This window comes from Asparagus officinalis, chromosome 10 (genome assembly GCF_001876935.1).
Source record: "Asparagus officinalis chromosome 10, Aspof.V1, whole genome shotgun sequence".
Lineage (NCBI taxonomy): Eukaryota > Viridiplantae > Streptophyta > Magnoliopsida > Asparagales > Asparagaceae > Asparagus > Asparagus officinalis.
The window spans coordinates 9,278,709-9,305,303 of NC_033803.1; the positions used below are offsets into that span (position 1 = coordinate 9,278,709).

At 39.8% G+C, this 26,595-nt stretch overlaps 1 protein-coding gene across 1 annotated transcript; it reads right to left on the reverse strand.

Annotated features, from left to right (window-relative positions):
• On the reverse strand, window positions 12,021–17,390 carry LOC109825728 (non-specific phospholipase C6-like). The gene is made up of 5 exons (XM_020392605.1): window positions 17,010–17,390; window positions 14,337–14,818; window positions 13,549–13,844; window positions 12,947–13,123; window positions 12,021–12,512 (listed from the first exon to the last, which is right to left on the reverse strand). The coding sequence occupies exons 1-5, from the start codon at window positions 17,304–17,306 to the stop codon at window positions 12,220–12,222; spliced, it is 1,545 nt and encodes a 514-aa protein (XP_020248194.1). The 5' UTR covers window positions 17,307–17,390; the 3' UTR covers window positions 12,021–12,219.

A 26,595-nucleotide genomic window follows, 5' to 3' on the forward strand; every position in this document is an offset into this window, starting at 1 on the left:
ATAGGCCAGTTATTAAGTATTAATTAACTTACGATCCAGACCTTAGTCCAGTAAATCAAAACCAATGAAACACACAATTACATGATCCAATTAGGGTCTCCATCGAATTCAAAACAACTCATACTCCTACTTTTGCATGGTTTGGTTCTGCCTCATATCTTCTTAAAACACCAAGTATAACTCTAAAAAAATAGCATATTTTCTCAAAATTCTGTGAACGCGGCTTCGAGGGGGGCACCACGTGATTGAAGCCCACGCGGAAACCCAAGGCCCACCCGAATACTTCATATATATATCAACTTTGATTTTTTTTTTAGAAGTGTGCAAGGGTTTGTGCGGGTGTGAGAGGAGATTTGCGGCTGCGGGAAAAATCACAGCAGGAGAAAATTGGCGGCGGGTGCAGCAAAGAAGGAACAGAGTCGGTTTTTTTTCTGTTTTGTTTCTTTGTGTTTGAGTAGCCCTTCTCTAGGGTTTTGTGCATCCTTTTGTAGAGAGATATTGTGAGGGATTTGAGAGTTTGTTTGAGGGTTTAGATTGTGAGTGATTGTAAACCCTAGTTGTAATCTCTCCCTCTAGTAGTAGATCTCCCCCTCCTTGCCCCGTGGACATAGGCTATTTGCCGAACCATGTAAAAATTGGTTGTCTCGTTATTTGTGTGATTTGTAATAGCTTTTAGGTTCCCTCGACAGGTCAGTTCTAGAACCGATGAGAGGAAGAGCTGATATCTCACTTGGTTGTGATATTTTGCTTTAGATTCTTGTTTTCTTGGTGAGACAGGAATTCTTATTGCGACCTGACTCTCTTGTTGTGCTGCCGAAGTGCTGCCAAAATTTTCGCTACGTGCAACAAGTGGTATCAGAGCCCAGATTTCAGATCTAGGGTGTTTTGGATTAGGTGGAGGAATATTCAGTTGGAAGCTTGGTTCTTGGAGTTCTAAGCTTCGGTGGAGATAGCATTAGGAGTTACCATTGGAGATTTTGCTTTCCTCGTGTGGATAGGAGATCTATTTGGAATCCGATCTAGGGTTTAGTTGGGTGGTTCCTAATTTCTATCAAATTTGTTCTTTCTCTACAATTTGGAGTTAGTTTGCAATGAGAGAAGAAGATGAGAGCAGCAAGTCGATGGCGAGTACAATACAAGTTGGTTTTCAGAACACTAAGATTAGTGTGGTAAAGTATGACGGCAAAAAAGTTGGTTTTCAGAACACTAAGATTAGTGTGGTAAAGTATGACGGCAAAATCAACTTTGGTTTGTGGATGAGCGACGTACAGGATGCGCTCATGGTAAAGTATGACGGCAAAATCAACTTTGGTTTGTGGATGAGCGACGTACAGGATGCGCTCAATGCTCTGAATCTGGAAGAGACCATCATGATCCACGAGAGGCCACCTAAATATGAAGAGACGGTATGAGAGAAGATGAATAGGAATGTTTGTGGGGGTGATCAGGTCCGGTTTGGAACAGGAGCTGAAATATGATGTGATTGGGGTGACGTCTACAATGAAGATGTGGGAAATTCTCAACAATAAGTATCTCACAAAGAGTATTGAGAACATGTTGCACTTGCTGCGAAAACTCTTCAGATTTCAGATGTCCAGAGGTACCTCGCTAGCGGCTCATGTGAACAACTACACTAAGTTATTGTCGGGCTTGGCGAATGTTGATGAGAAGATATCGGATAAGTACAAGGCTATTATCTTATTGGGATCCTTACCGGATGAGGAGTATGATACCTTCGTGCTCACTTTGTTGAATGAGAGATCTTCTATCAGCTATAGTGAAGTGACTAACACATTGACCAATTACGATTTGAGGAGGAAGGACAAGGAGACTTCCCGAGCTAGCACTTCAGGCGAGACCTTGTCGACGAGAGGTAGAAGCCCATATCCAAAAAGTGGTAATAGAGGAAGGTCAAAGTCAAGAAGCCGCCACCAATTAGCAAAAAACCAATGTACATTCTGCAAGGAGCAGGGACATTAGAAGAGAGACTGCCCGAAGCTCAAGGAGAAAGAGAATGACAAGAAAAAGGGCCCAAAGGCCAATGAGGTGAATATTACGAAAGGCGATGATCCCAATGATTCGTACTTTTCTCTACTGATTACTCCAGAGGTGAACCATGTGGATGCATCAGATTGGATGCTTGATTCCGGCGCTACTTATCATGTGACCCTTAGGCGAGACTGGTTTGCATCTTTTGAGAAAGTCGACGTGGGTGTTGTTATCATGGGAAATGTTCAATCCTGTGACGTTTGTGAGATAGGTACCGTGCGGATTAGGATGCACGATGGAGTAGTCCGTGAGTTGAAGGAGGTGAGATTTGTTCCTCAACTGAAAAAAATCTTATCTCGGTTGGAGCTTTGGAGGCGAAGGGATTCAAGTTGACTTTCGAAAATACTGTAGTGAAGATTACTAAGGGATCATTGGTGATGATGAAGGGAGTCCGCAATCGGAATTTATATTATCTGAAGGGAAGCACCAAGATTGGCCAGGTTGCTTCGGCTATTTCAGAAGCGGACATGAGCAGACTTTGGCACTATAGGTTGGGGCACACAGGTAAAAAGTCACTACAGACATTGTGCAAGCAGGGGCTATTGAAGGGAGCCAAGAGTGAGAAGATTGAGTTTTGTGAGCACTGTATTCTTGGCAAGAAGACGAATGTGAAGTTCTAGACTGCCATTTATCAGACGAGGGCATCCTGAACTACGTGCACATAGACGTTTGGGGTCCTGTAACAACCGTAATTTTTGATACATGTTTAAATAAATTTTCTAGTATTTAAAATATTAAATTTTATTTTATTAACATTTTCCTAATTTCTAGAAATTTTCTGAGTTTCAAAATAAATAAATAAAATATATAGTCTTGTATTTATTATTTTTACTAAATATTAATTTATGATTTAGTGAATTTTTTCATAATCATTTGGTCACTTATATCATCTATATTATTATTATTAATGTGATTCTGAGCATAGATTAGCATATAAATATAAATAAATTTGGTTATTGATAATTCATTAATATTATTAATATAATATTTATTCAGAATATTATGTAAAATTTTCATAATTATTTCCCTCCCTTAATTTTCTTCCCTTTGAATTCTTTCCATAAACTCCCAATCAATCCCCTAATCACTCTCCAGCTTTTTGATTTCCTTCCTAAACCAACCCTCCAATCACGTGCACAATCCCCTCTCTCTCTCCTCATCATCAGCTCTCTTTCTCTCTCTTCTATTATTCCTCTCTCTCCTCATTATCACAACCAACCAATCAAATCTCTCTCTCCTTCTTTCTTCTTCAGACCAACACCACCGTACACATCATCTCCTTCTTCCTCTCTCTCGTCCACGAGACCCAATCCCGTCGCCGGCCACCTGAGCACCACCTCCCCTTGTCGCCGACGACCTTGTTCAGTCCCGCTCCCCAATGAACCCAGCCCCCATCGCCCTCCTCTCTCCCCCGCCGCCCTGACCCATTTCCCGACCGGCTCTTCCCTCGCCTGCACCGAAGCCAGGCCGGCCCCGCCCCCTTCGTCATCAAAAGCTTCGACCGAGATGACCCTCCCCCCCTGCAGCACCGCCTATCTCCCCCCATATCTCCACCAACCGCTCGGACCATCACGACCGCCTAGGCCCGCCGCTCACCCTCCAAAAGGCCGGCCTCCCCCGGCGCCAAATCGGAACAAGCAGCCTCGACCAACCGCGCTTCGGCGCCGCCGAGCGCCCCACCAGACCCGAGTTCCACGCTCACCCGACCTCCTCCGGAGTTCAAACGGAATCTCCAAGCGGAGCCGTCGCCCTCAGATCCCACGAGCTCCGGGTTACCTACCCCCTCAACCCCAAAAGCTCCCATCTCCTGCCAACCTGCTGTTCTCTGATTCGCCCCACGCAACCGCCCGCGTTTTCGACCCTCCAACACGCCTCAGTCGTTCCCACTCCTCCGTTCCACCCTCCCTCCAGCCCGCTGCCGTTCGTCTCTATCCTGCCACGCCTTCCACAAGCCCCACGCCCCGACCCCTCCTTTCATAACCTCCCAGTCCGCTGCCCAGGCCTCGCCCGCCGACGGACTCTCCAGCCCGATGCATTGACGGCGTCCAGAAATCCCATGGTCCCGTTCTTGATCTCCCGCCAACGCTCCGTGTCTTCCACCGCGCCCGCGGTATCCGCTAGCTCGCGCCAGTCAAACAGTTGCAATCGTCGTTCGACGAAACCCGAGGCAAGATCCCGACCTTGGATTATTTATTTGTAATTTATGTAGTTTACTCGCTAAAATTATTATGGTGACCTTTGGCCCATTTTTAAAATATTTATATTCTGTTAGTAAAATCTGGGTTTAATTAAATTAGTCCCCACTGTAATATATTATTACCCGTGTGCGTGGGATTGGCATTGACAATGAATAGCTGTGTGGAAGCTTGTTGTTTTATCATTAGTTGTTATTCAATAGGATAGAACTGTACATGAAGAAAATGACTTTGTTAAAAAGTATGATTTATAAGCGTGTCTTCAAAGCATGGCTATACTCGCTCCGACATGATAATCCCGATGTGAAGGAGTCCCGGAGATACCTCGATATCGAATCACCGTAATGCAGGTTTTTTCCTTGAGTTATTATTATTATTATAGGCATTGACTAGACGAATGCACCTCTTTGAAACTCGGACAGTGCTTTTGTGGGGTCCACGGTTATAATTCATAGTTTTAAACAAGAACGTCGTTCCACGGTACACTCCGTGGCCTTTAGTGCACATATTTCATGTACAGTTGCTTAATTAATTTGATAACATGGGGTTATAAAGGGGGATTGGACGGAGAATATAGCATGTATATAAACGGGCACAGCGCTTTCTTGTTATCGTGATATCGTGAGTGTTATATACATGGGCCAGAGGGCCAATACTTGACTTGAAGGCGGCCCCCGGACGACTTTACGGGGACCCAATTATATACATCAAAATATTCTTCCCCAGTTCAAATAACATGTAAAACATGAATAATATGCTTGCGTGCTTTATGGTGGACCTTGTTAGTTTTGTTGAGATGTAGATCAGTGTTGTTCTTTTCATACATAGATCGGGATTAATAATGACATATGGTATATACATGAGGGTTTCCTTGTTTGGATTATTTCGCTCGACGTACTACGTCTCTTGTTGTAGATTTTTAAGTATTAATTCCATCTAGTGTATGCCCTTGTGACTCGGATGTTTATTCTGATCGCTAGCTGCATGATTTTATTACCCGATTGATTTACGTATTCTTATGATTATCATGTTTTGGTCGTGGATTGCATGTTGATTTTGTTGGATTTCAGTTGTACGTTCTTTTGTTGTTTCTGTTATCGTATCGTTTTTCGCATTAGATTTCCATTCGTTCTATTTTCTTTGTGGGGTCGGGTCTTGCCGTGCGCCATGCACCTGACGTACACCTGTTTTCTCTGGTGTACGTCAGACTTAGAGGAAGAACAGGTTCAGCTGGGAAATCATTAGGAGCCAGAGGATTCTCAGCAGGAGTGCCCTGCAGACGGAGTAGAAGAAGCTGAAGCTTAGTTATTAGTCCTCCGTTTTCTTTTGTACTACCTTCCATTTCTATTTGATCAGTGTATTTTGTATCTTTTCAGTATTCATTTGTTCATATTTGTATAAGGGCATGTTTGACCCTAATATTATGTCTTGGATGATATTCATTTGTGATATGTATCTTTTCCATTCTGAGTTGTTCATTGTATTCTTGCTATGTGTGATCGGGGACCTGTGACTTCGCATTGTACTTATTTCCAGACGCTTGGCGTATTAGGTTGAGGAGAAACATTTATTTTTATTTATTCTCCTTGATCTAATACGTCGCGGGCTTGTTCACGTTTCGGTTCCCGTGTATTTTGGGAAGCGGGGCGTGACAGGTTTTTTTGGTGGCCCATGCAGGTCACGGTTCCGATCACGGTCCCGAATTTCCACTAGTAAGAATATGATGGACAATTTAGAAACATATCATATTTCATCCGTAAGACTATTCTTGAGCCCTTATCCTATTTCTTGATAGATTTCATTTCGTCCCTATCTTATCACTTTTGACTCCGGAACATTCCACTATTTCTTATCTCGTAACCTTCCATTGTTTCTTGTTTCTTGTCTCATCTGCTTATGGATATCATTCCATATCTGTACCTGGGGTTCTTATTTTAATTCCGAGGACGGAATTTGTTTTAAGGGGGGTAGGATGTAACAACCGTAATTTTTGATACATGTTTAAATAAATTTTCTAGTATTTAAAATATTAAATTTTATTTTATTAACATTTTCCTAATTTCTAGAAATTTTCTGAGTTTCAAAATAAATAAATAAAATATATAGTCTTGTATTTATTATTTTTACTAAATATTAATTTATGATTTAGTGAATTTTTTCATAATCATTTGGTCACTTATATCATCTATATTATTATTATTAATGTGATTCTGAGCATAGATTAGCATATAAATATAAATATATTTGGTTATTGATAATTTATTAATATTATTTATTAATATAATATTTATTCAGAATATTATGTAAAATTTTCGTAATTATTTCCCTCCCTTAATTTTCTTCCCTTTGAATTCTTTCCATAAACTCCCAATCAATCCCCTAATCACTCTCTAGCTTTTTGATTTCCTTCCTAAACCAACCCTCCAATCACGTGCACAATCCCCTCTCTCTCTCCTCATCATCAGCTCTCTTTCTCTCTCTTCTATTATTCCTCTCTCTCCTCATTATCACAACCAACCAATCAAATCTCTCTCTCCTTCTTTCTTCTTCAGACCAACACCACCGTACACATCATCTCCTTCTTCCTCTCTCTCGTCCACGAGACCCGACCTCCTCCGAGTCACCGCCTCACAGCGAGCCGTCGCCCTCAGATCCACGAGCTCCGGTTACCCCCTCAACCCCAAGCTCCATCTCCTCCAACTGCTGTTCTCGATCCGCCCTAGCAACCGCCGGCGTTCGACCCTCCACCGCCTCCAGTCGTTCCCCCTCCTCCGTCCACCCTCCTCAGCCCGCTGCCACGCCTTCCACCAAGCCCCAACGCCCCGACCTCCTCATCAACCTCCAGTCGCTGCCCCTCACCGCCGACGACCTCAGCCCGATGCATTGACACCGTCAGCTCCCAGATCCGTTCTTGGATCTACCCCAACCTCCGTAGTCGCCGCCGCTCGCGGATCCGTAGTCTCGCGCCGTCAACGTTGAATCGTTCGACGAAACCCGAGGCAAGATCCCGAACCTTGATTATTTTATTTTAATTATTAGTTTATCGTAAATTATTATGTGACTTGCCATTTCAATATTTATATCTGTTAGTAATTGGTTAATTAAATTAGTCTGTAATATATTATTACCTGCGTGGGATTGCTTGACATGAATAGCTGTGTGGAAGCTTGTTGTTTTATCACTTAGTTGTTACCCAATAGGAGAGACTGTACATGAAGACGACTTCTGTTAAAAGTATGATTTATAAGCGTGCTTCAAAGCATGGCTATACTTGCTCGACATCGATATCCCGATGTGAGGAGTCCCGAGTTCCCTCGATATCGATATCCCGGTATGAGGTTTCCTTGATTATTATTATTATTATAGCATTGACTAGACGATGCACTCTTGATCGGACGTGTTGTGGGTCACGGTTATATTCATAGTTTTACAGAAGTCGTTCCACGGTAACTCCGTGGCTAGTGCACAATATTTCATGTACAGTTGCTTAATTAATTTGATAACATGGGGTTATAAAGGGGGATTGGACGGAGAATATAGCATGTATATAAACGGGCACAGCGCTTTCTTGTTATCGTGATATCGTGAGTGTTATATACATGGGCCAGAGGGCCAATACTTGACTTGAAGGCGGCCCCCGGACGACTTTACGGGGACCCGATTATATACATCAAAATATTCTTCCCCAATTCAAATAACATGTAAAACAAGAATAATATCCTTGCGTGCTTTATGGTGGACCTTGTTAGTTTTGTTGAGATGTAGATCAGTGTTGTTCTTTTCATACATAGATCGGGATTAATATTTAATTATCTGCAATTTGAGACATATGGTATATACATGAGGGTTTCCTTGTTTGGATTATTTCGCTCGACGTACTACGTCTCGAGTTGTAGATTTTTAGGTATTAATTCCATCTAGTGTATGCCCTTGTGACTTGGATGATTATTCTGATCGCTAGCTGCATGATTTTATTACCCGATTGATTTACGTATTCTTATGATTATCATGTTTTGGTCGTGGATTGCATGTTGATTTTGTTGGATTTCAGTTGTACGTTCTTTTGTTGTTTCTGTTATCGTATCGTTTTTCGCATTAGATTTCCATTCGTTCTATTTTCTTTGTGGGGTCGGGTCTTGCCGTGTGCCATGCACCTGACGTACACCTGTTTTCTCTGGTGTACGTCAGACACAGGTTCAGCTGGGAAATCATTAGGAGCCAGAGGATTCTCAGCAGGAGTGCCCTGCAGACGGAGCAGAAGAAGCTGAAGCTTAGTTATTAGTCCTCTGTTTTCTTTTGTACTACCTTCCATTTCTATTTGATCAATGTATTTTGTATCTTTTCAGTATTCATTTGTTCATATTTGTATAAGGGCATGTTTGACCCTAATATTATGTCTTGGATGATATTCATTTGTGATATGTATCTTTTTCATTCTGAGTTGTTCATTGTATTCTTGCTATGTGTGATCGGGGACCTGTGACTTCGCATTGTACTTATTTCCAGACGCTTAGCGTAGATCTAATACGTCGCGGGCTTGTTCACGTTTCGGTTCCCGTGTATTTTGGGAAGCGGGGCGTGACAGGTCCCATCAAGACTGCATCACTTGGTGGTCGACATTGGTTCGTCACGTTCGTTGATGACTATTCTAAGCATTGTTAGGTGTACACCATGACGAAGAAGAGTGAAGTCCTAGATATATTCGTGGAATGGAAGAAGAGATTAGAACTGTAGACGGGGAAATAGATCAAGACATTACGATCCGACAACGGTGATGAATATACTTCAGACCCCTTTTTGCAGCTATGTCGAGACGAGGGCATAGAGAGGTACTTCACGGTTAGTCATACACCGCAGCAAAATGGGGTGACAGAGAGGTTAAATCGGTCTTTACTGGAGAAGATCCGATGCTTATTGTCGCAGAGTAGTTTGGAGAAGATCTTTTGGGCTGAGGCACTTACATATGCGAGCCACATTATTAATAGGCTGACTTCATCTGCGATTGAGGGGAAGACCCCTATGGAGATGTGGTCGGGAGAGCCAGCACGAGATTATGACCAGCTTAAGGTATTCGGGTGCTCTGTATTTTATCATGTGAGAACTGATAAGTTGGAACCTCGAGCTAGGAAGGCCATATTTGTAGGATTCAAGCGTGGTGTCAAGGGATACAAGCTTAGGGACGTCACGTTTGATGAGGCTTCTATCTTGAAGCTTCACAGCTCTTATCAGATGGAGAGCGACCCGACGGAGGAGATATCGCAGGTGGTGGAGATTGATGCAGCTCCATATTGTCCAGATGGTACAGTATCCATTAGAATGCCGACTGAGGTAACGCCAGGCGAGCACGACAATGACACGGGGATACGAGTACTGATGTGCAGGATCAAGGACCGACGGCTCAGGTTCAGGATTCAATTGCGGTTCGGAGATAGAGGAGAAACATACAGATACCAGCACGGTATACCGACACAGTTACGTATGCACTTCCGATGGAGAGTATCGATGAGTTGGTGCCTACTATATTCAGAGAGGCCGAGCAGTGATAGGTGGTTATGCAGAAGGCGATGTAATCTCTTCATAAGAACGATACATGGGAGCTTGTTGAGCTTCCAAAGAGGCGGAAGGCAATTGGTTGCAAGTGGGTATACACGAAGAAGGAGGGCATTGAGGGCATTCCATTAAGGTTCAAAGCTAGGTTGGTTTTGAAGGGCTATGCATAGGAGGAAGGTATTGACTATAATGAGGTTTTCTCTCCGGTGGTGAAGCATTCTTCGATTCGGATTTTGCTAGCTTTGATGGGACAATATGGTTTGGAGTTAGATCAATTGGATGTGAAGACGACAATTCTTCATGGTGATCTTGATGAAGAAATATATATGATTCAGCCATTGGGATTCTGAGCTGCAGGGAAAGATAAGTTGGTTTGCAGATTAAAGAAATCGCTATACGGTTTAAAGCAGTCTCCTCGACAGTGGTATAGGCGATTTGATGGTTTTATGATTGGTCATTCGTACACTCGGAGCTAGTTTGATCCTTGCGTATATTTTCGCAAGTTAAAAGGAGGAGCGTACATTTATTTGTTTATTTATGTCGATGACATGTTGGTTGCCTCTATTTCCAGGTCGGCTATAGATGGGTTAAAAGTTCAGCTTTCAAATGAGTTTGGGATGAATGACTTGGGTGAGGCGAAATGTATTCTAGGGATGAAGATCGGTAGAGACAAGAAAAATGGCAGAATTTGTTTGACACATGTGGCTTATTTGAAGAAGGTTCTAAAACGATTCCATATTAGCATGGATATGAAGCTAGTTGGTGTACCTTTGGGAGCCCATTTGAAGCTTTCAGCTGGTCTTTCACCGAAGTCAGTTGAAGATCGAGAGTTGATATCGAAGACTCCATATGCGAGTGCGGTTGGGAGCTTGATGTACGTAATGGTATGTACAAGGCCATATTTATCACAGACGGTGAGCATGGTTTCGAGATACATGCATGCTCTTGGAGTGGGTCATTGGGACGCCGTGAAATGGATTTTAAGGTACATTCGAGGTACGCTCAATGTTGGTTTGGTTTATGAGCGGGACACTACAGGTGGGCAACTATGCATCAGTTATGTTGATTCGGATTATGCCAGGGATTTGGATAAGTGCCGGTCTACGACGGGGTATGTGTTTACATTGACACGTGCACCTGTGTGTTGGAGATGCACCTTACAGTCGACGGTAGCTTTGTCTACGGCGGAGGCAGAGTATATGACGGTTACGGAGGCTGTGAAGGAGGCTATTTGGCTTCGAGGACTTTTAGAGGAACTTAGTATATCGCAGAGGTCCGTCACTATTCATTGTGATAGCATGAGTGCTATCTATTTGGCGAAGAATCAGGTTTTTCATGCTCGAACGAAGCACATTGACGTTCGTTATCACTTCGATCGGGATGTTCTTGAAGATGGTGATGTGGAGATTGTGAAAGTCCATACGAAGGATAATCCGACGGATATGCTCACTAAGGTGGTTCCGAGCAACAAGTTTGATCATTGTCGAAGCTTGTTGCATATTCGTGATTATTGAGGCCGGTGACGGCCATTTGGGTGAACTACGTAATGCTTGATTCCTTGGACAAGAGGATACGTAGGCAGTCTTTATGATGCAGCCGATTTGGTGAGTAGATACCGACATTTGGTTGCTTTGGTGTTGGCTCAGTTTTGAGAAAACTTCACCAAGGTGGAGAATTGTGAACGCGGCTTCGTGGGGGGCACCACGTGATTGAAGCCCACGCGGAAACCCAAGGCCCACCCGAATACTTCATATATATATCAACTTTGATTTTTTTTTTAGAAGTGTGCAAGGGTTTGTGCGGGTGTGAGAGGATTGTGAGGGATTTGAGAGTTTGTTTGAGGGTTTAGGTTGTGAGTGATTGTAAACCCTAGTTGTAATCTCTCCCTCTAGTAGTAGATCTCCCCCTCCTTGTCCCGTGGACGTAGGCTATTTGCCGAACCACGTAAAAATTGGTTGTCTCGTTATTTGTGTGATTTGTAATAGCTTTTAGGTTCCCTCGACAGGCCAGTCCTAAAACCGATGAGAGGAAGAGCTGATATCTCACTTGGTTGAGATATTTTGCTTCAGATTCTTGTTTCCTTGGTGAGACTGGAATTCTTATTGCGACCTGACTCTCTTGTTGTGCTGCCGAAATTTCCGCTACGAGCAACAAATTCAAGAAAAGAACAGAAAACATACACACAACGCAGTCTGGAAGTACCAGTCCTGTAGTGTATTAAGCAAAAGACTGCAACACCCATTCATTGCCGATGTTAGTTCTTTTCTACATAAACTAGAAAAACTACATAGAAGTCTAGCTACGTAGAAAAACTCCACAACATAAGAGTACTATTCTACATTTTGACATACTCCATCAACCAAATATAATAAAAATCAAGAGAAATCCTGCATGCATTATAAGCAAGTAAAAGCAAAATATTGGATCATGGAGCTCCTGTCGTAGTATCCGATGCTTCCAAGTTCACTATCGTCGATTCCTCCAAGCCCATGCTGATGGCTTCTTCACATGCCTTAAAGAAGCTAGAGATTGCACGATCAACATACCCATCGGCTTCCTTTACTTTCATTCTCCTTTTCGTTTCAAGGCTTTCAATGTTCAACGAATGATCACCGTTGAGGGTAGAAGCCAACTCGACTATCTCACTTTGAAACTCTGAAACATAACGGTCTTCATCTGCTTGAGTTGTCCTCAGAGGAGGAACATCCGGTAAAACCACTGTAAGAAGTTAAGCAAGACTAATTTAGTTTTTATTTTTAATTCTGTCCGTAAACACCAAGAAAAACGGAGCCTTTATCCTATTTTTTGCAATCAGCTACATGAATTCACTTCTTTGGTTAATTACACAGTTAATTGCAAATATACTCAGGGGGTTTATCTACAAAAATAAGACTAAGGAGGATACTGTAGGGGTCTATCCCCAATTAGCCTTTCACTATGATCGTATCATTTTTCTCAATTTGGTGCATTTCATAAACCCACCAAATAGCTGAAACAAAGAGCTATACAAATCTTAAAGTAGATAATTTATCCTGTGAACATAAGGTAGTACTGCTGAGCTATTTTAAACTTATGAAGAGCAGTAAATAGTAATAGTTCTACCGTTTTGGGAGGGAGAGATGAACGAAAAAGGCGATGGAGATGATACATACACGGACAGTCTGTTCGAGGCGAAGTTAGCTCAGTAACGACTCCTTCAAAAGTCCCAGCCCAAGCATCTCTTTGTGTCAAGAAGCCTGAGGTGAGATTGAACATCTTCTTTATCGTTGCAGGTATTGAAGAGTGCTCGAACTCTGAGTTTTCCGCAGGTCCTTTTGGCTTGTTCACAACTGAGGCACAAAATCATAAATATCACAGAATCAATATTTGCTTTTTTAGGACCATGAAACGTGAGATTAAGTAGAATGTGCACATCAAATTGAACTTCAAAGTTGAAAGATTTATGGCCTATTAGTTTCCCTTTCTTTCTTCATTGTTTCCTAAATGTATGTTCGTGCTCGCGCATGTTTGTAGCAATCCGAGTCTGAGTTTTGCTGGCCTACTTGAATTTGAGCGTATCTTCAGTTTCATATAGTAGATTAATCAGAAGAAATTCAAAATCTAGTGTGACTCTGTAAATGTCGAAACTTGTAGAAAAATATTATACTTTGCATACCATAAAAAAAAAACCGTTTGACACAATTATACACTGATCTTGTGCCTGACTAACTTTGCAATAGACATAAAATAAAACCAAAATATTTCACCTCATTACCTGTTCCTCTCTTGATCCAAGGCGAGACCACAATCGTTGGAACCCGAACACCCAATCGATCAAACCCGAAATTATCTTGGCCCAGAATCCCGTCTGGGTTCGGAATTCCAGTGTATGGAGTCACAACATGATCATAAAATCCTCCATGCTCATCATACGTAATAACAAGAAGGCTCTCATTCCATTGGGGGCTAGATCTCAAGGCTTCATACACTTCCTTCACTAATTTCTGCCCGTTGGCGATATCATGCGATGGGTGATCATCATTTGCTGGTTTTCCCTTCATATCAAAATACCTGGTAAATTTTCTCCATCAGCATAAATCTCGTTCATGAAACTCAAATAGGGTACTATATACAAAAAAGGATCAATTGCAGATATACCCAAGGAACTATATACGGGGGATTAGCCCGACACTTATTATCCGTACATTATTTTTTGAACTTTCAGATCACCTGATGTCTAAAAAGTATATTTCTCTATAGTTTATACCTTCACTTTTTCGGATCCAAATCTATAATAAAGAGTGTACACTTATACTTTATGCTATGGGGAAAATTTCTCCTACTTTAAGTCTGTAAAAATGACAGAAAATTCATCTACGATTTCAAATTAAAGTGACACTTTAATCCCTTATTTTCATTTTCTTAGTTAAACAATCATCAAGTTTTTGATGCACATGTTTACATGACGCTACGTATCATTGTGATGTCTTATGTCCAAGTTAATTTCATACAAATTCGACTAGAATGATCAAACTGTATTTAGGAGAATTTTTCAAATATTACCTAGGTTCGATCACACTCAAGCTAGCAAGCCTGCCATCTCTAGCATGATCCAAGAACGTCCCATACTTGTGGAACTTCCTCACATACTTCAACTTCCTCATATTCCGATAGAACAACGTCGTTGGCGCATTCTCAAAGTACACGTTGAAATCCAGCCCATCTTCATGTAATGAATCGAATATCGTCTTCTGGGGATACCCTTTGGCGAGATGCCACTTGTTGTGGCTCGTGGCACCGTGGGAGGTGGCGGAGTAGACAAAGAGGCGGTTGGGCTGCGTGGGGCCCGGGAGGGAGGAGAACCACCTGTCGAAAGTCGCGAATTCTTGGGAGAGTTTGGTGAACACTGGGATGGATTTAGGGTTGAAGCCCTTCATGACGGCGGTGGAGAGATCGTCGGAGATTGTGAGGGCTTGTTCAACGAAGCCGGACATGGTTGGGATATTGCTGTTGGTGGAGGTACCGAAAACTTGTTCTTTGACGGCCTAGTGTTAAAAATGACATGAGTTAAAACTGTCAGAACAATTCAGGTTCAAATTTTACTAGACACATAATTAGAACATTTTAGAAAAGAAAAAGTATTGTTGCATAGAACTTCTGAGATTTTTTATGTAGCTTTAGGGTTTTGATGCAGCAGAAGAGGTTTAATAGAAACAACGGTTCAGTTGAGTTCAGATTCAAATTTCACTACTGGACATGAAATTAAAACATTTTAGAAAAGAAAAAAAAATATTGTTGCATAAAATAGCTCAAATTTTGTTTCATAACTTTGGAGCTTGATTCAGCAGAAGATGTCTAATAGAAACAATGGTTCAGCTGAAGGAGTACATGAAAATATTAGTCTAAAGTGTAGACCCAAAGTTGAGACGAGAGCTGGAATCAAAACTACGAAGGAAACGACCTGATAGATCCACGGTCGACTGCGGCGGGCGACCGCGAACATCACAAGGTTGAGAAGAGACTGGGTCTGATCGCGGTCGACTGCTCAACTCCCTAGAATCTGAGGAGCTTTTGTCGTCTGATCGCGGTCGACCGCACTCAACTCTCTAGAATTTGCACGGTCGACCGCCACGGTCGACCGCGACGTAGTCAAACAGTTTCCTAAACTGTTTTGAATTCTGTTTCTACCAGAACTCTATATATACCCCAAACATTTTTAGGGTTTGTAAGACACGAAAAAAGAGAGTTTTGTTGTTATTTTTGTTGGCCCAATTAATAAGATGGCCCGTTACCAAATAGGCCCAGTTCCCTCTTCTCTTATCTGATGTGCCCTAGCCCCTCTATTTTCTTCTCCTACCCGATAGTTCTAAATCTCCTCCGATCTCTGTGATCTGATGGCCGCCGCTGTGAGTCCCATCTCCCACTTGTGTAGGTCGGCTCCTAACCCTAGCTCTTCTCTCAGTGTCGGCTGCCCCCCTTTTCTATAAGACCGATGTTGCTCTGAAGGAAAGAAAAAGGGTAGTAGCTCTGTGAGAAGAAGAGGGAAGAAGAAGAGCTTTGTGCTCCTGTGAGCTTTGTGCGATCGATCTTCCCCCCTTACCTGAGCTTTGCGCTCCGAAGAGCTTTGTACGAACCCCCCCTTTCACCTCTGTGTGTGTTTGAGGGCCAGACCTGTACCCGAGCTTCCCTTGTGTTCTTGGTGGTGCACTAGAGAGGAAAATAGTGACTGATTTGAGCAGGTTTCTGAGCCAACAACGACGAGATAGGAGATCCTAACAAGTTTTTTGACTGAAAAGAGAGAGAATCTCAGAGAGATTAAACCCTAGTTTGAGAGCTTGTATTTCTTCTTCAATTAATAAAAGAATTGTGTGGTGTGGCTTCCGAGGACGTAGGCATGTTGCCGAACCTCGTTAAATCTGTGTGTTCGTCTCCTTTACTACTTTTGCAAGGTTTGATCTTTATTTATGGTATTTTTCTACTTTCAACACAAGGTCCGGAAGGGCAAAGATCTGATTGATTGCTTCGGACTCCCCAACAGAAAAGTGTTCCGTAAATTAACAAATAGCTCAAATGATACTTTGTGAACGAATTACTTACAAGTTACAACAAGCTTTATTATTATTACTACTTTTTTGGGAGGGCCGCCCCGCGGGGGGGGGGGGGGGGGGGGAGTTGCTGAGGGAAGTGGGGTTATAAAGCACTACACATGAACAAAATGAAGAAGTGAAATTGTTAACAGAAACAAGGAGCTGATGTTAACTGTAAACTGCATGTGGCGGCAGCAATTCTGGTTCACGAAATATTTAAACCTTAGAAATTATGGTAAACTTTCAGCAAATTATAGCTCAAAAATAATTTACATAGAGAATCTTTTGAGTAAAAATTATTTTTCCAGAATAATTATGACAGTAATCTTGGTCAGCTTTTCCAACAATTCAGATTTGGGTTTCCATTTTCTTTACCGAACTTTTCTTTATGTAATTCTGCAGACATACATCGAAAAAAGAACAGCTGGGGATGTAGCTCAAAGGAAGAGTACGTACTACTGACGTTTATTGCTAGCGACCGGGGATCAATCCATTTTCTTTACATAGTTCAATTGATTAATTTGATTTGCAAAGGGGTACCATATGGAAATTTCAACAAAACCTTTAGCAGAGAACATTTGAGACTTCACCAAACAAATGTTTGTACTAACGAGACAATTTCTCAAATATTTATGTAAAACTTAATTACCTCAAAAGAATGGCCGGGGTCAGGGTCGACATACTGAGCATCATCAGAGACGCAAACTACAGAGGACCCGAGGCCCTCCTCAGTCGACCGAGGATTGCATTCTTCGCCGGTGAGTCCGTCAACTGTAGGAGAAGAAGAGCTATCCTTGTCGAGCCACCCGAGCATGTGATCGAAAGATCGATTCTCGAGGACGAGGACTACGATGGCTTGGATGGGTTGGTTGGCATTGGACAAGTGTGGAGAGTGAAGGAGGAAGGGGAGGAGGGGGAGGAAGGTGATGAGTTTGGATATTTGCATTTGTTTGCTTTAGTTAGTGTTGGTGAGTAGCTCCCAGTGAGTGGGTGCTTGGCGATATGTATGTGGGGGGATACGAGGTTGGAGTGTTAAAGTTGAGATGTGGGGGGGGGGGGGGGGGCGGGGGGTTCCGAATTTTTGTGGGAATATCAATAGGGTAAATTTTGCAATAATCCCGCCCTCTTAAAGCTTGTTTTGGCTCATTTTTACATTAGCCCCCTAACTATTTTAAGTATTTCCTAGAGACCTAACTTTATTTGAGGGGTTTCGCACATAACTCCGGTAAACTTTCTCTTTTTCACTAAAATCTTTGAAGTTTTTTCACTTTTAACACTAACATCATCAAGTCTTAACATGTCATGTGCCAAGCACATGAGCAAAAGAGAAGGAGAACCCCTAGGACATAAAAAAAATCCTTTTACTGTTTTCATTATTTTCGTTAATTTTTAGGACTGAGGGGTAATTTGGTCTTTGTTTGTCACGTGCTTGGTACGCGACATGTTAGGTTTCACGGTGTTACTTTCGGGGATTAAGGGCTTGTTTGGATTGAGGGGAATGAGGGTGAAGGGAAGTTAGGGGAACCATTCACCTCCATTCATCTTATTTGGGAACACTTAGGAGGTGAATTTAATTCACCCTAGTTCCCCTTGGTTCACCCCCTAATAGTATAAAAATTGTTACCCCCCAAATTGGGGTCCCTAGTTCCCCTTGGTTCACCCCCTAATAGTATAAAAATTGTTACCCCCCAAATTGGGGTGTAACCAATGGGAAGGGAATTCCCTTCCCTTCCCTTCCCTTTCCTTCACTCAGTTTCCCTTAACTTCCCTTCACCCCCTACAAATCCAAACATGCCCTAAAGTAAACAATCTTCAACATATAGTGGAGTAGAAGAAGTTCAGAGGGTTATGTAACATAAAATAGTTAAGGACGTTATCTAAACAAAGTCCAAACTTAAAGGGGTTTTTTTGTGAAATTTACGTGCGAACGTTGTTCTTTTATTCTGTTCCCCCTATGATTTGTTCAAAGGGAGATGCTGGGTCTTTTGGGTATAATCCTTTTTGTGTGGAGGTGAGGAATTGAGCATATATTCTGCTAATGGGCAAGGTATTCGTTTTTATCAAAACTCTTAAGTTGTGATAAGTGTTGAGGGTAATAGCTTTATACTCTAACATGCCCATTAGCAGTTTACCTAAATATAAATAAGAGCAATAGAGATGAAACTATGATGAGAAAAAAAAAACAACTCAAGAAAGTGGACAGTGTGGTTTGCATATTGCAAAGAGATTTGTTTTTTGCATTAAATTGGTATGTGCTCAAAATTTGAAAAAGAGTTTATGAATTTTTTTTTAAGTAAATAAGAAATTCAACATTATCCTGTGGGCTAGCTCTGGTGTCTGAAGTAGACAGTATCCTGCTTTAAATGAGAATTCTGGATGTGGTCCTCTCTACATTCAGGATTTTGCCTTAATTAATTACTATTAGGCCCATCAATTAGAGCATTAAGTGTTGCAAATCTTACCCATCACTATAGAAAGAGCCAATAATAAGACGACGATGCAAAAGCACTTTATTAAAGAGCCCATCATAAGATTGCATTTTTGCCTCCATTTTTAGCTGCTTACTGGTGCTTGTTAGCTTTTTGAGCATGTCGTAGTAGATCTACAGTTAAAAAAAAAAAGAGAAAGGAGGATGAAGACTAGACAAATAAAAGAACGGTATCTATAAAAGACAGAATTCTAGAGGAAGAAAAAAAAAAGAAGAAAGACTCTTCTAAGTACTTCTTAGATTAATGGGAGATATAATGCAATTCATGGAGCGAATCCTATGTCATCGGACATGTCAACTGCTCTTTGTTTCACCGATTAAATATTTTATGATAAAAGAGTATATGATACGCATTATTCTTGAACTTGACCAGATAGTAAATATAATGTAAATTATAACCCTCGGCTTTCATCATAACTCTAGACTTTTCGGGTAGTAGTAGCAGAGACTTAAGGATAGTATCGGAGTAATCCATGTTCAAATGTTAATGGTCGCAAATTTCTAAAACGGATTATATGTTGCTCAATGAGTCCAAGTTTGGCCCATAAAAGAGCCGTCAATCTACAGAGGCATGTTAGAGTATAAAGTTATTACCCTCAACACTTATCACAGCTTTAGAGTTTTGATATATATAACGGTAGGATCTTAGGAAGTCATTCATGATATATGTTTGTACGCGCGCGCGTGTGTAAGGGCTTGTTTAGCAACTCAAAGTTAAACTGGTTAATTTAGTGAAACAAAACCAATTTAAGTCATGATTCTAGGTTGCAAAAGAAATCAGATTAGGACTTAAACTGATGTTGTTAAGCTAGGCTTTGATTTTAGTCCATCTCCCTAAAAAAGAGTTAAAGTGATTTAGACCAGACCTAATATTTTGGAAGAGTTGTCAGATTGATCCTGATATTCCGGTATTATGTTATATAAAGTTGAATTACCACACAATAATGTCTTAATCAGATTCCTCAAAAAAAATGTCTTAATCAGATAGTTATGTCAACTGCTCTTTGTTTCACCGATTAAATTTTTTATGATAAAAGAGTATATGATATGCATTATTCTTGGACTTGACAAGATAGTAAATATAATGTAAATTATAACCCTCGGCTCTCATCATAACTCTAGACTTTTTGGGTAGTAGCTGTTGGCCCTATAGTTTTGATGATGATTTGTCAAACAATTTATCGCTAATCCCTTTTCTAGTTTTTGTTGTTTTGTTTTTCTCTTTACAGGTAATTCAACACACGACAATCAAGCGTTAAAGATTCAAGTTCATGCGTGTGCATTCACCTAGGTATAAGTTTAGTTTGCCTACATATATCGTATGTTTATATGTAAGCTCAATATATGTACACTTAACACAATTTTGAAATACAGGTTTTTTGAACACTTTTCAAAAACAGGGAGTTTTCACAAACGAAAATTGATTTTCTAAAAATTCCTTTTACAAACATGTTTATTTCATCATTTAGAAACTTTCACCAAAGTTTTACTATTTTTGGAATTGATTTGATATTTTTAATGTATTTTCAAAATCAGCCCAAAAACCTGTCATATGCCATATATCAGTTTGCGGTCGACCGTCACGGTCGACCGCCAGCGGTTATTTTTGGTCGACCGTGAATCCATCAGAGACTTTTGCGGTCGACCGCCAGCCTTTATTTCCTATGCTCAGCCTTTTTGTGCTTCGCAGTCGACCGCGAGATTTCCACGGTCGACCGCCGATCTCATAATTGCTTTCCAACTGTTATTTTCTGATTTGATTTTCTAGGACTGTTTTGGTCTTTTCAAGTTTGTTTTGGCTGATATTTTGAGTGGGTATAAATACTCCATTGCTGCTCTCTTTCAAACAACTAAGTTTTGTTTTATAGTGAAGTTTTAACAAAAATCTTAAGTGTGTTTAAAAAGTTGTTTAAGCTGTTTCTGATCATCTGCTTTAAAAGAAGTCTGCTACTACAAGAAGAGGCTTTTCATTTCAACTGTGGATTCCATCCTCTTAATCCTCTACTGTTCTTCTTTTTTATTGAGAAGTTTTCTCAACTCATCTTTTCATATAGCTTATAATTTTATTTTCACATCTTAGCTATATTTATTGAGTTACATATTTTTCATTCACTGTTATCACACACACAATATTGAGCTTAATATCTTCATACTATATAGTGTGAGTTGTGGGGGTGTGATTTAGTGAGTGTGAGCTTCATTTGTGTTCTCATTTGTTGTTGAGAACAAACCATTGTATTTAATCTTCATTTGTGAGTATCACTTGTAATACACTTGTACACCGAGAGAAGTGTGAGGCGAGAGACGGGGTCGAATCCAATAGGAATGGCGTCGGTTGAGGAACCTAGGGAGAGGTTACATCCGAGCACTTGAGGAGGAGGATACGGGCTAGGTTCCTACACTTAGTGTGTGAAGTGTGATTGCATAGTATGAGAGTTTTCGGTAAGCTTGTAAACCGAGTGTGTAGAAGTTCCGGCTTTCAAACCGAATTGTGATAGTGGAGATCTCCTCGAGGTGAGGAGCGGGGACGTAGGTCGTGGTGACCGAACCTCGTAAACATATCGTTTGTTTGTGTTTTGCTTAGTGTATTTTTTATTTGTGCTTATTCATATCTTTCTTGCCCATATCTATCTTATATCATTCGTGCAAGAACAAATTAATTAATATTATTTTAATTGGCTTTTAATCAAGATTAGATTAGCATAAGACCCTAATCACCCCCCCTCTAGGATCTAATAATTGGTATCAGAGCTTGGTGCTCTTTGATTTAAGGACTAATCGCCTTGAGTTAAAGATCTAAGTTATCGTTTTTGTGCTAATCTAGTGTTGATTGCTTTTTGCTTCTTGCATATAATCATTATGGATATGTATGATGCATCTAGTCTATGTTATGCTATTAATGTTGCACCTCGTTTGGATATTTTCCCCTATGATCAATGGCGTGTTAGATTCAAATTTTTTGTTCAATCTAAACAATTCGATTTATGGGAAATTATTGAGGATGCTTATATCGCTTCAAATTTAGAAAAATCCAAATGGAGTGAAAATGATAAAAGATTGTTTAATATGAACAAGCTTTTGTTAGAATATTTGCTTAATGCTTTTCACTCTTCTTTTTCTAACAAATTTGCTAATTTTGATAGTGCTTACGCCTTATGAAAATTTATTGAAGCACAGGAAGGGAACTTGGAGGCTATCCAACAAGAAAATCTCGATTTGAGTTCTAAAGAAGCCTCATCTCCATAAACAATACCACTAGGTGATAACTCTAGTGAGGTATGCGATAACGATGATATTATTACTTTTGATGAACTTGCTCTTGAGTTTGAAAAGTTACACAATTGCTATATTGATGTAAAGAGTAAGTATGTTAATATGAAATCCACTCATGAAACACTAGCTACTAAGTTTAACTTCATTGCAAATGAAAATGTAATTCTTAAAGAATGCAATGAAAATTTGAAAATTGAAAATGCTAGTTTGCTTCATGAAAAACGTGATGCCATGTTAGAAGTAGATAAGTTGAAATCTATGATAAAAAATCTTGTTTATCCTACTTCTAGTAGCAATGCTTGTATGCACAATGATGAGTTGAATCAAATGAGAAAACGTATATCTACCTTGGATTCAACACTAAACACTTGTATTGCTAATAATAAAAAGCTTATGGACTTGTGTGCAGAATACAATGTTAATTCTTCTAAGAAACCTATTCACTATGCACACATGTATGACAAAATTTACAAATGTTCTATTTGCGGTCTTAAAGGCCATTTAGCCCAATTTTATCATAATGCACAAAAAATTAACAAGCCTATTATTGATTGTGCATCCCATCAAGCTTCATCATCACACACACATGTACACACACATAGTGTATATTATGGTCGTTTTGGTCATTTGGCCATGTTTTGTTTCGATTTGAAAAGAAATTCTCGTTTGCAAAATAATTACAAAGAAAAATCTATTTTTGCAAATGAACCACGTGCATTTCATTTCGGTCAACGCAAACCATTCAAACCTCTACATTGCACAAGTTGCAATCGTATGGGTCATGTTTACGATTTTTGTTTTGATCGTATCGGTGCACAAAATACGCCCAAACGGGTTCATAACCCTAGGGCCTTGGATTTACATGATCGGGGTCATGTCCCAAATTTTAGTGGTACCAAAATGATTTGGGTACCAAAATGAGTTTTGAAACTATCGTTATGATTTTTTTTGTTTTATAGTTGTTTTTGAATTTTAATGATGATTTAGTTTTTATTAAGCTAAAATAAAATAATTTCATGATTTAAATAGCTAAGAACTTCTTATATATTCTTATATATAAATAATAAACATAAAACAAATTTTTATTCAAGTCTAAATTGCATATTTCTCAAAATCCAGTTTTTAAAATTACCTATGCTTCTATTTTTTTCGCGGTCGACCGTCAAAGTTTCTGGAAGTTGTTACGGTCGACCGCAAGAATTTTTTCTGCGTCGATTTTGTTTTGACTTCGGGTTTCGGTTTTATTTGGTTACTTTTTCTAAACCCGAATCAACCATCACCTTTGATCTCATTTCTAATCAGATCCTAGCCGTTCCTTCCTCTCCTCTTATGATCCGACTTCTTTCTTCTTCTTCATCCTTTCATCAAATTTCGTGTTGGAAATTTGCTGGGTAATCTCTCATCTCACTCTTGTGCTCTTTTGGTTTAGGGTTTGTTCATTTGTACTTATTATGCTCTATTTTCATTTCTAGGGTTTTACATTTCTGTCTAATTTCTTTCAAACCCTAATTGATCATATCTGTCACAATGCCTCCTAAGAAAAGATCTAAGCCTGAGTCTGGTTCCTCATCTTCCATTGCCTCCCACTATGAGGATTATCTTCTGTTCAAACCCCTTATTAAGAAATATAGGGAACTGTATAAACTGAAAATCCTGCCTACTCGATATATCAAATATGAGGAACTAGCCATATATAATATTCATGATATTCTGTATGCTGTTGGTTTGCATAAGCTGCTAGACGTGGAACGTAAAGTTCCTTATTACCCATTCCTTGTCTATTTATTTTATGCAAACCTATCTGTCACCACTTCTGCCGATGGTATTCAAACAACCTCCATATCTGTTAAGAACATTCAGATCTCCTTTTCTGCCGACGAAATTGCGGGAATCCTTAAGATTCCAACAAGTGACGTTGAGCTTATGTCTATCGATCACACAGATCAGGCTGTGAACGATATCTTGTTTAAGCCCGGTTGCACCTATCCTATGAACAACAAATCACTCAATCCCACTGCTAAAATCATTGCTCGTATTGTTGCTCATAATCTCATTCCCAAAATCGGTAGCTTTGATCATTTTGCCCCTGATAAGGTTAATGTTGTTTATGTCATTTTCGCCAAAATAAAAGTGAATTGGGCAAATGTTTTTCTTAAGAACATGGGATGCAAGCATTACAAAATTCTTCCTTTTGGCAGCTTCATCACCCTCATTCTTCAACACTTCGGTGTTGCTCTAACCAATGAACCCAAAGTTGATCCGGGTAAGGAATACTTTGATAGAGTCTCTCTCTCCCGTATGCAACTTTCTGACTCCTTATCTGATCCTGCTAAGCCATCATCTTCCCATCTCGGTCTAGAGCTTCCACCTCCTCCACTTCTGATATCTGTGCCCGATTAGATCGTCTTGAGACTCAGGTCTCATCTATTCAGAATGACGTTAGGACTATTCTATCTTATCAGCGTCAGTCTCTTAGCATTCCAGATCCCTCTTCCAGCTCTGACTCTGATTCAGGTGAGGGTTCTGAAGGAGGATCTGCTTCTGGCTCTAGTTCGGGATCTGGCTCTGGTCATGCTTCTGATGATGGTGGTGATTGATTCTTGGTTATTGGATTTTATGCTTATGGTGATGTTTATGTTCATGCTTCTGATGATGGTGGTGATTGATTCTTGGTTATTGGATTTTATGCTTATGGTGATGTTTATGTTTTGGTGAAAGAAAACTTGATACTTATGTTTTATTTTGAGTTGTAATAACTCTATGGTTTGTGTGGAAAACTATGTGATATTATGGAACAAATTATGTATGGTTTGTGTGGTAAACGATGTAGTTTTGTGGGACTAATTTGGTTTATTGTGGTTATGTTAGTTTATCATGAACAATGTATGGTGAAAACAATATTTTATGCCTTGTTTTGTGAAAACAAATATGTGGCTTTGTGAAAACATGTTGCTAATAATGCTTTATGCTTGGTTTGGACTTTAAATTTTAAATATTTATGGATGTGTATGAATGATTATGATTATGATTATTTAGCTCCTATATATGATCTTTATATGTCATTTATGCAAATTGACAGGGGGAGCTTTTTGTGTCCATACACTTGGTTATTATCTGTGCTTGAATGCAGGGGGAGCGTTGCTCCTATTTATTTTTTATTTTCCTTTTTGATGTTGTCAAAGGGGGAGAAAATATGTATGTTCAGTATAATGTTAATTCATATTGATGGAATATATGGTTTTTGAATTCATGTTAATATAGTTTAATGTCGATGCTTTATGTGGTTTATCAATATGTATTTCATATCATTAAATAAATTGTTTCACATCATCAAAAAGGAGGAGATTGTTGACCCTATAGTTTTGATGATGATTTGTCAAACAATTTATCACTAATTTATTCTCTAGTTTTGTTGTTTTTGTTGTTCTCTTTGCAGGTAATTCAACACACGATAATCAAGTGTTAAAGATTTAAGTTCATGTGTGTGCATTCACCTAGATATAAGTTTAGCTTGCTTACATATATTGTATGTTTATATTCAAGTTCAATATATGTGCACTTAACACAATTTCGAGTTTTCTATCAAATAAATGATTTCTCATCAAACTTCATTATAATAGTTTTTATTTCATGTTTACATCTTATTCACACTTGTTTATATATATATATATATATATATATATATATACGTATTTACAAGTCATATATCAATTTTCATGCTCACGAAAATACAGGTTTTTTGAACACTTTTCAAAAACATGGAGTTTTCACAAACGAAAATTGATTTTCTAAAAATTCCTTTTCAAACATGTTTATTTCATCATTTAGAAACTTTTTCCAAAGTTTTGCTATTTTTGGAATTGATTTGATATTTTTAATGTATTTTTAAAATCAGCCCAAAAACCTATCATATGCCATATATCAGTTTGCGGTCGATCGCCACGGTCGACCGCCACGGTCGACCACCAGCGGTTATTTTTTATAGTCTGTATTTTTATGACTCGCGGTCGATCGTGAATCCATCAGAGACTTTTGCGGTCGACCGTCGCGGTCGACTGCCAGCCTTTATTTCCTATGCTTAGCCTTTTTGTGCCTCGCGGGGACCGCGAGATTTCCACGGTCGACCGCCGATCTCATAATTGCTTTCCAACGGCTATTTTCTGATTTAATTTTCTGGGACTGTTTTGGTCTTTTTAAGTTTGTTTTGGCTGATATTTTGAGTGGGTATAAATACCCCATTGCTGCTCTCTTTCAAACAACTAAGTTTTGTTTTATAGTGAAGTTTTAACAAAAATCTTAAGTGTGTTTAAAAAGCTGTTTAAGCTGTTTCTGATCATCTGCTTTAAAAGAAGTCTGCTACTACAAGAAGAGGCTTTTCATTTTTACTGAGGATTCCATCCTCTTAATCCTCTACTGTTCTTCTTGTTTATTGAGAAGTTTTCTTAACTCGTCTTTTCATATAGCTTATAATTTC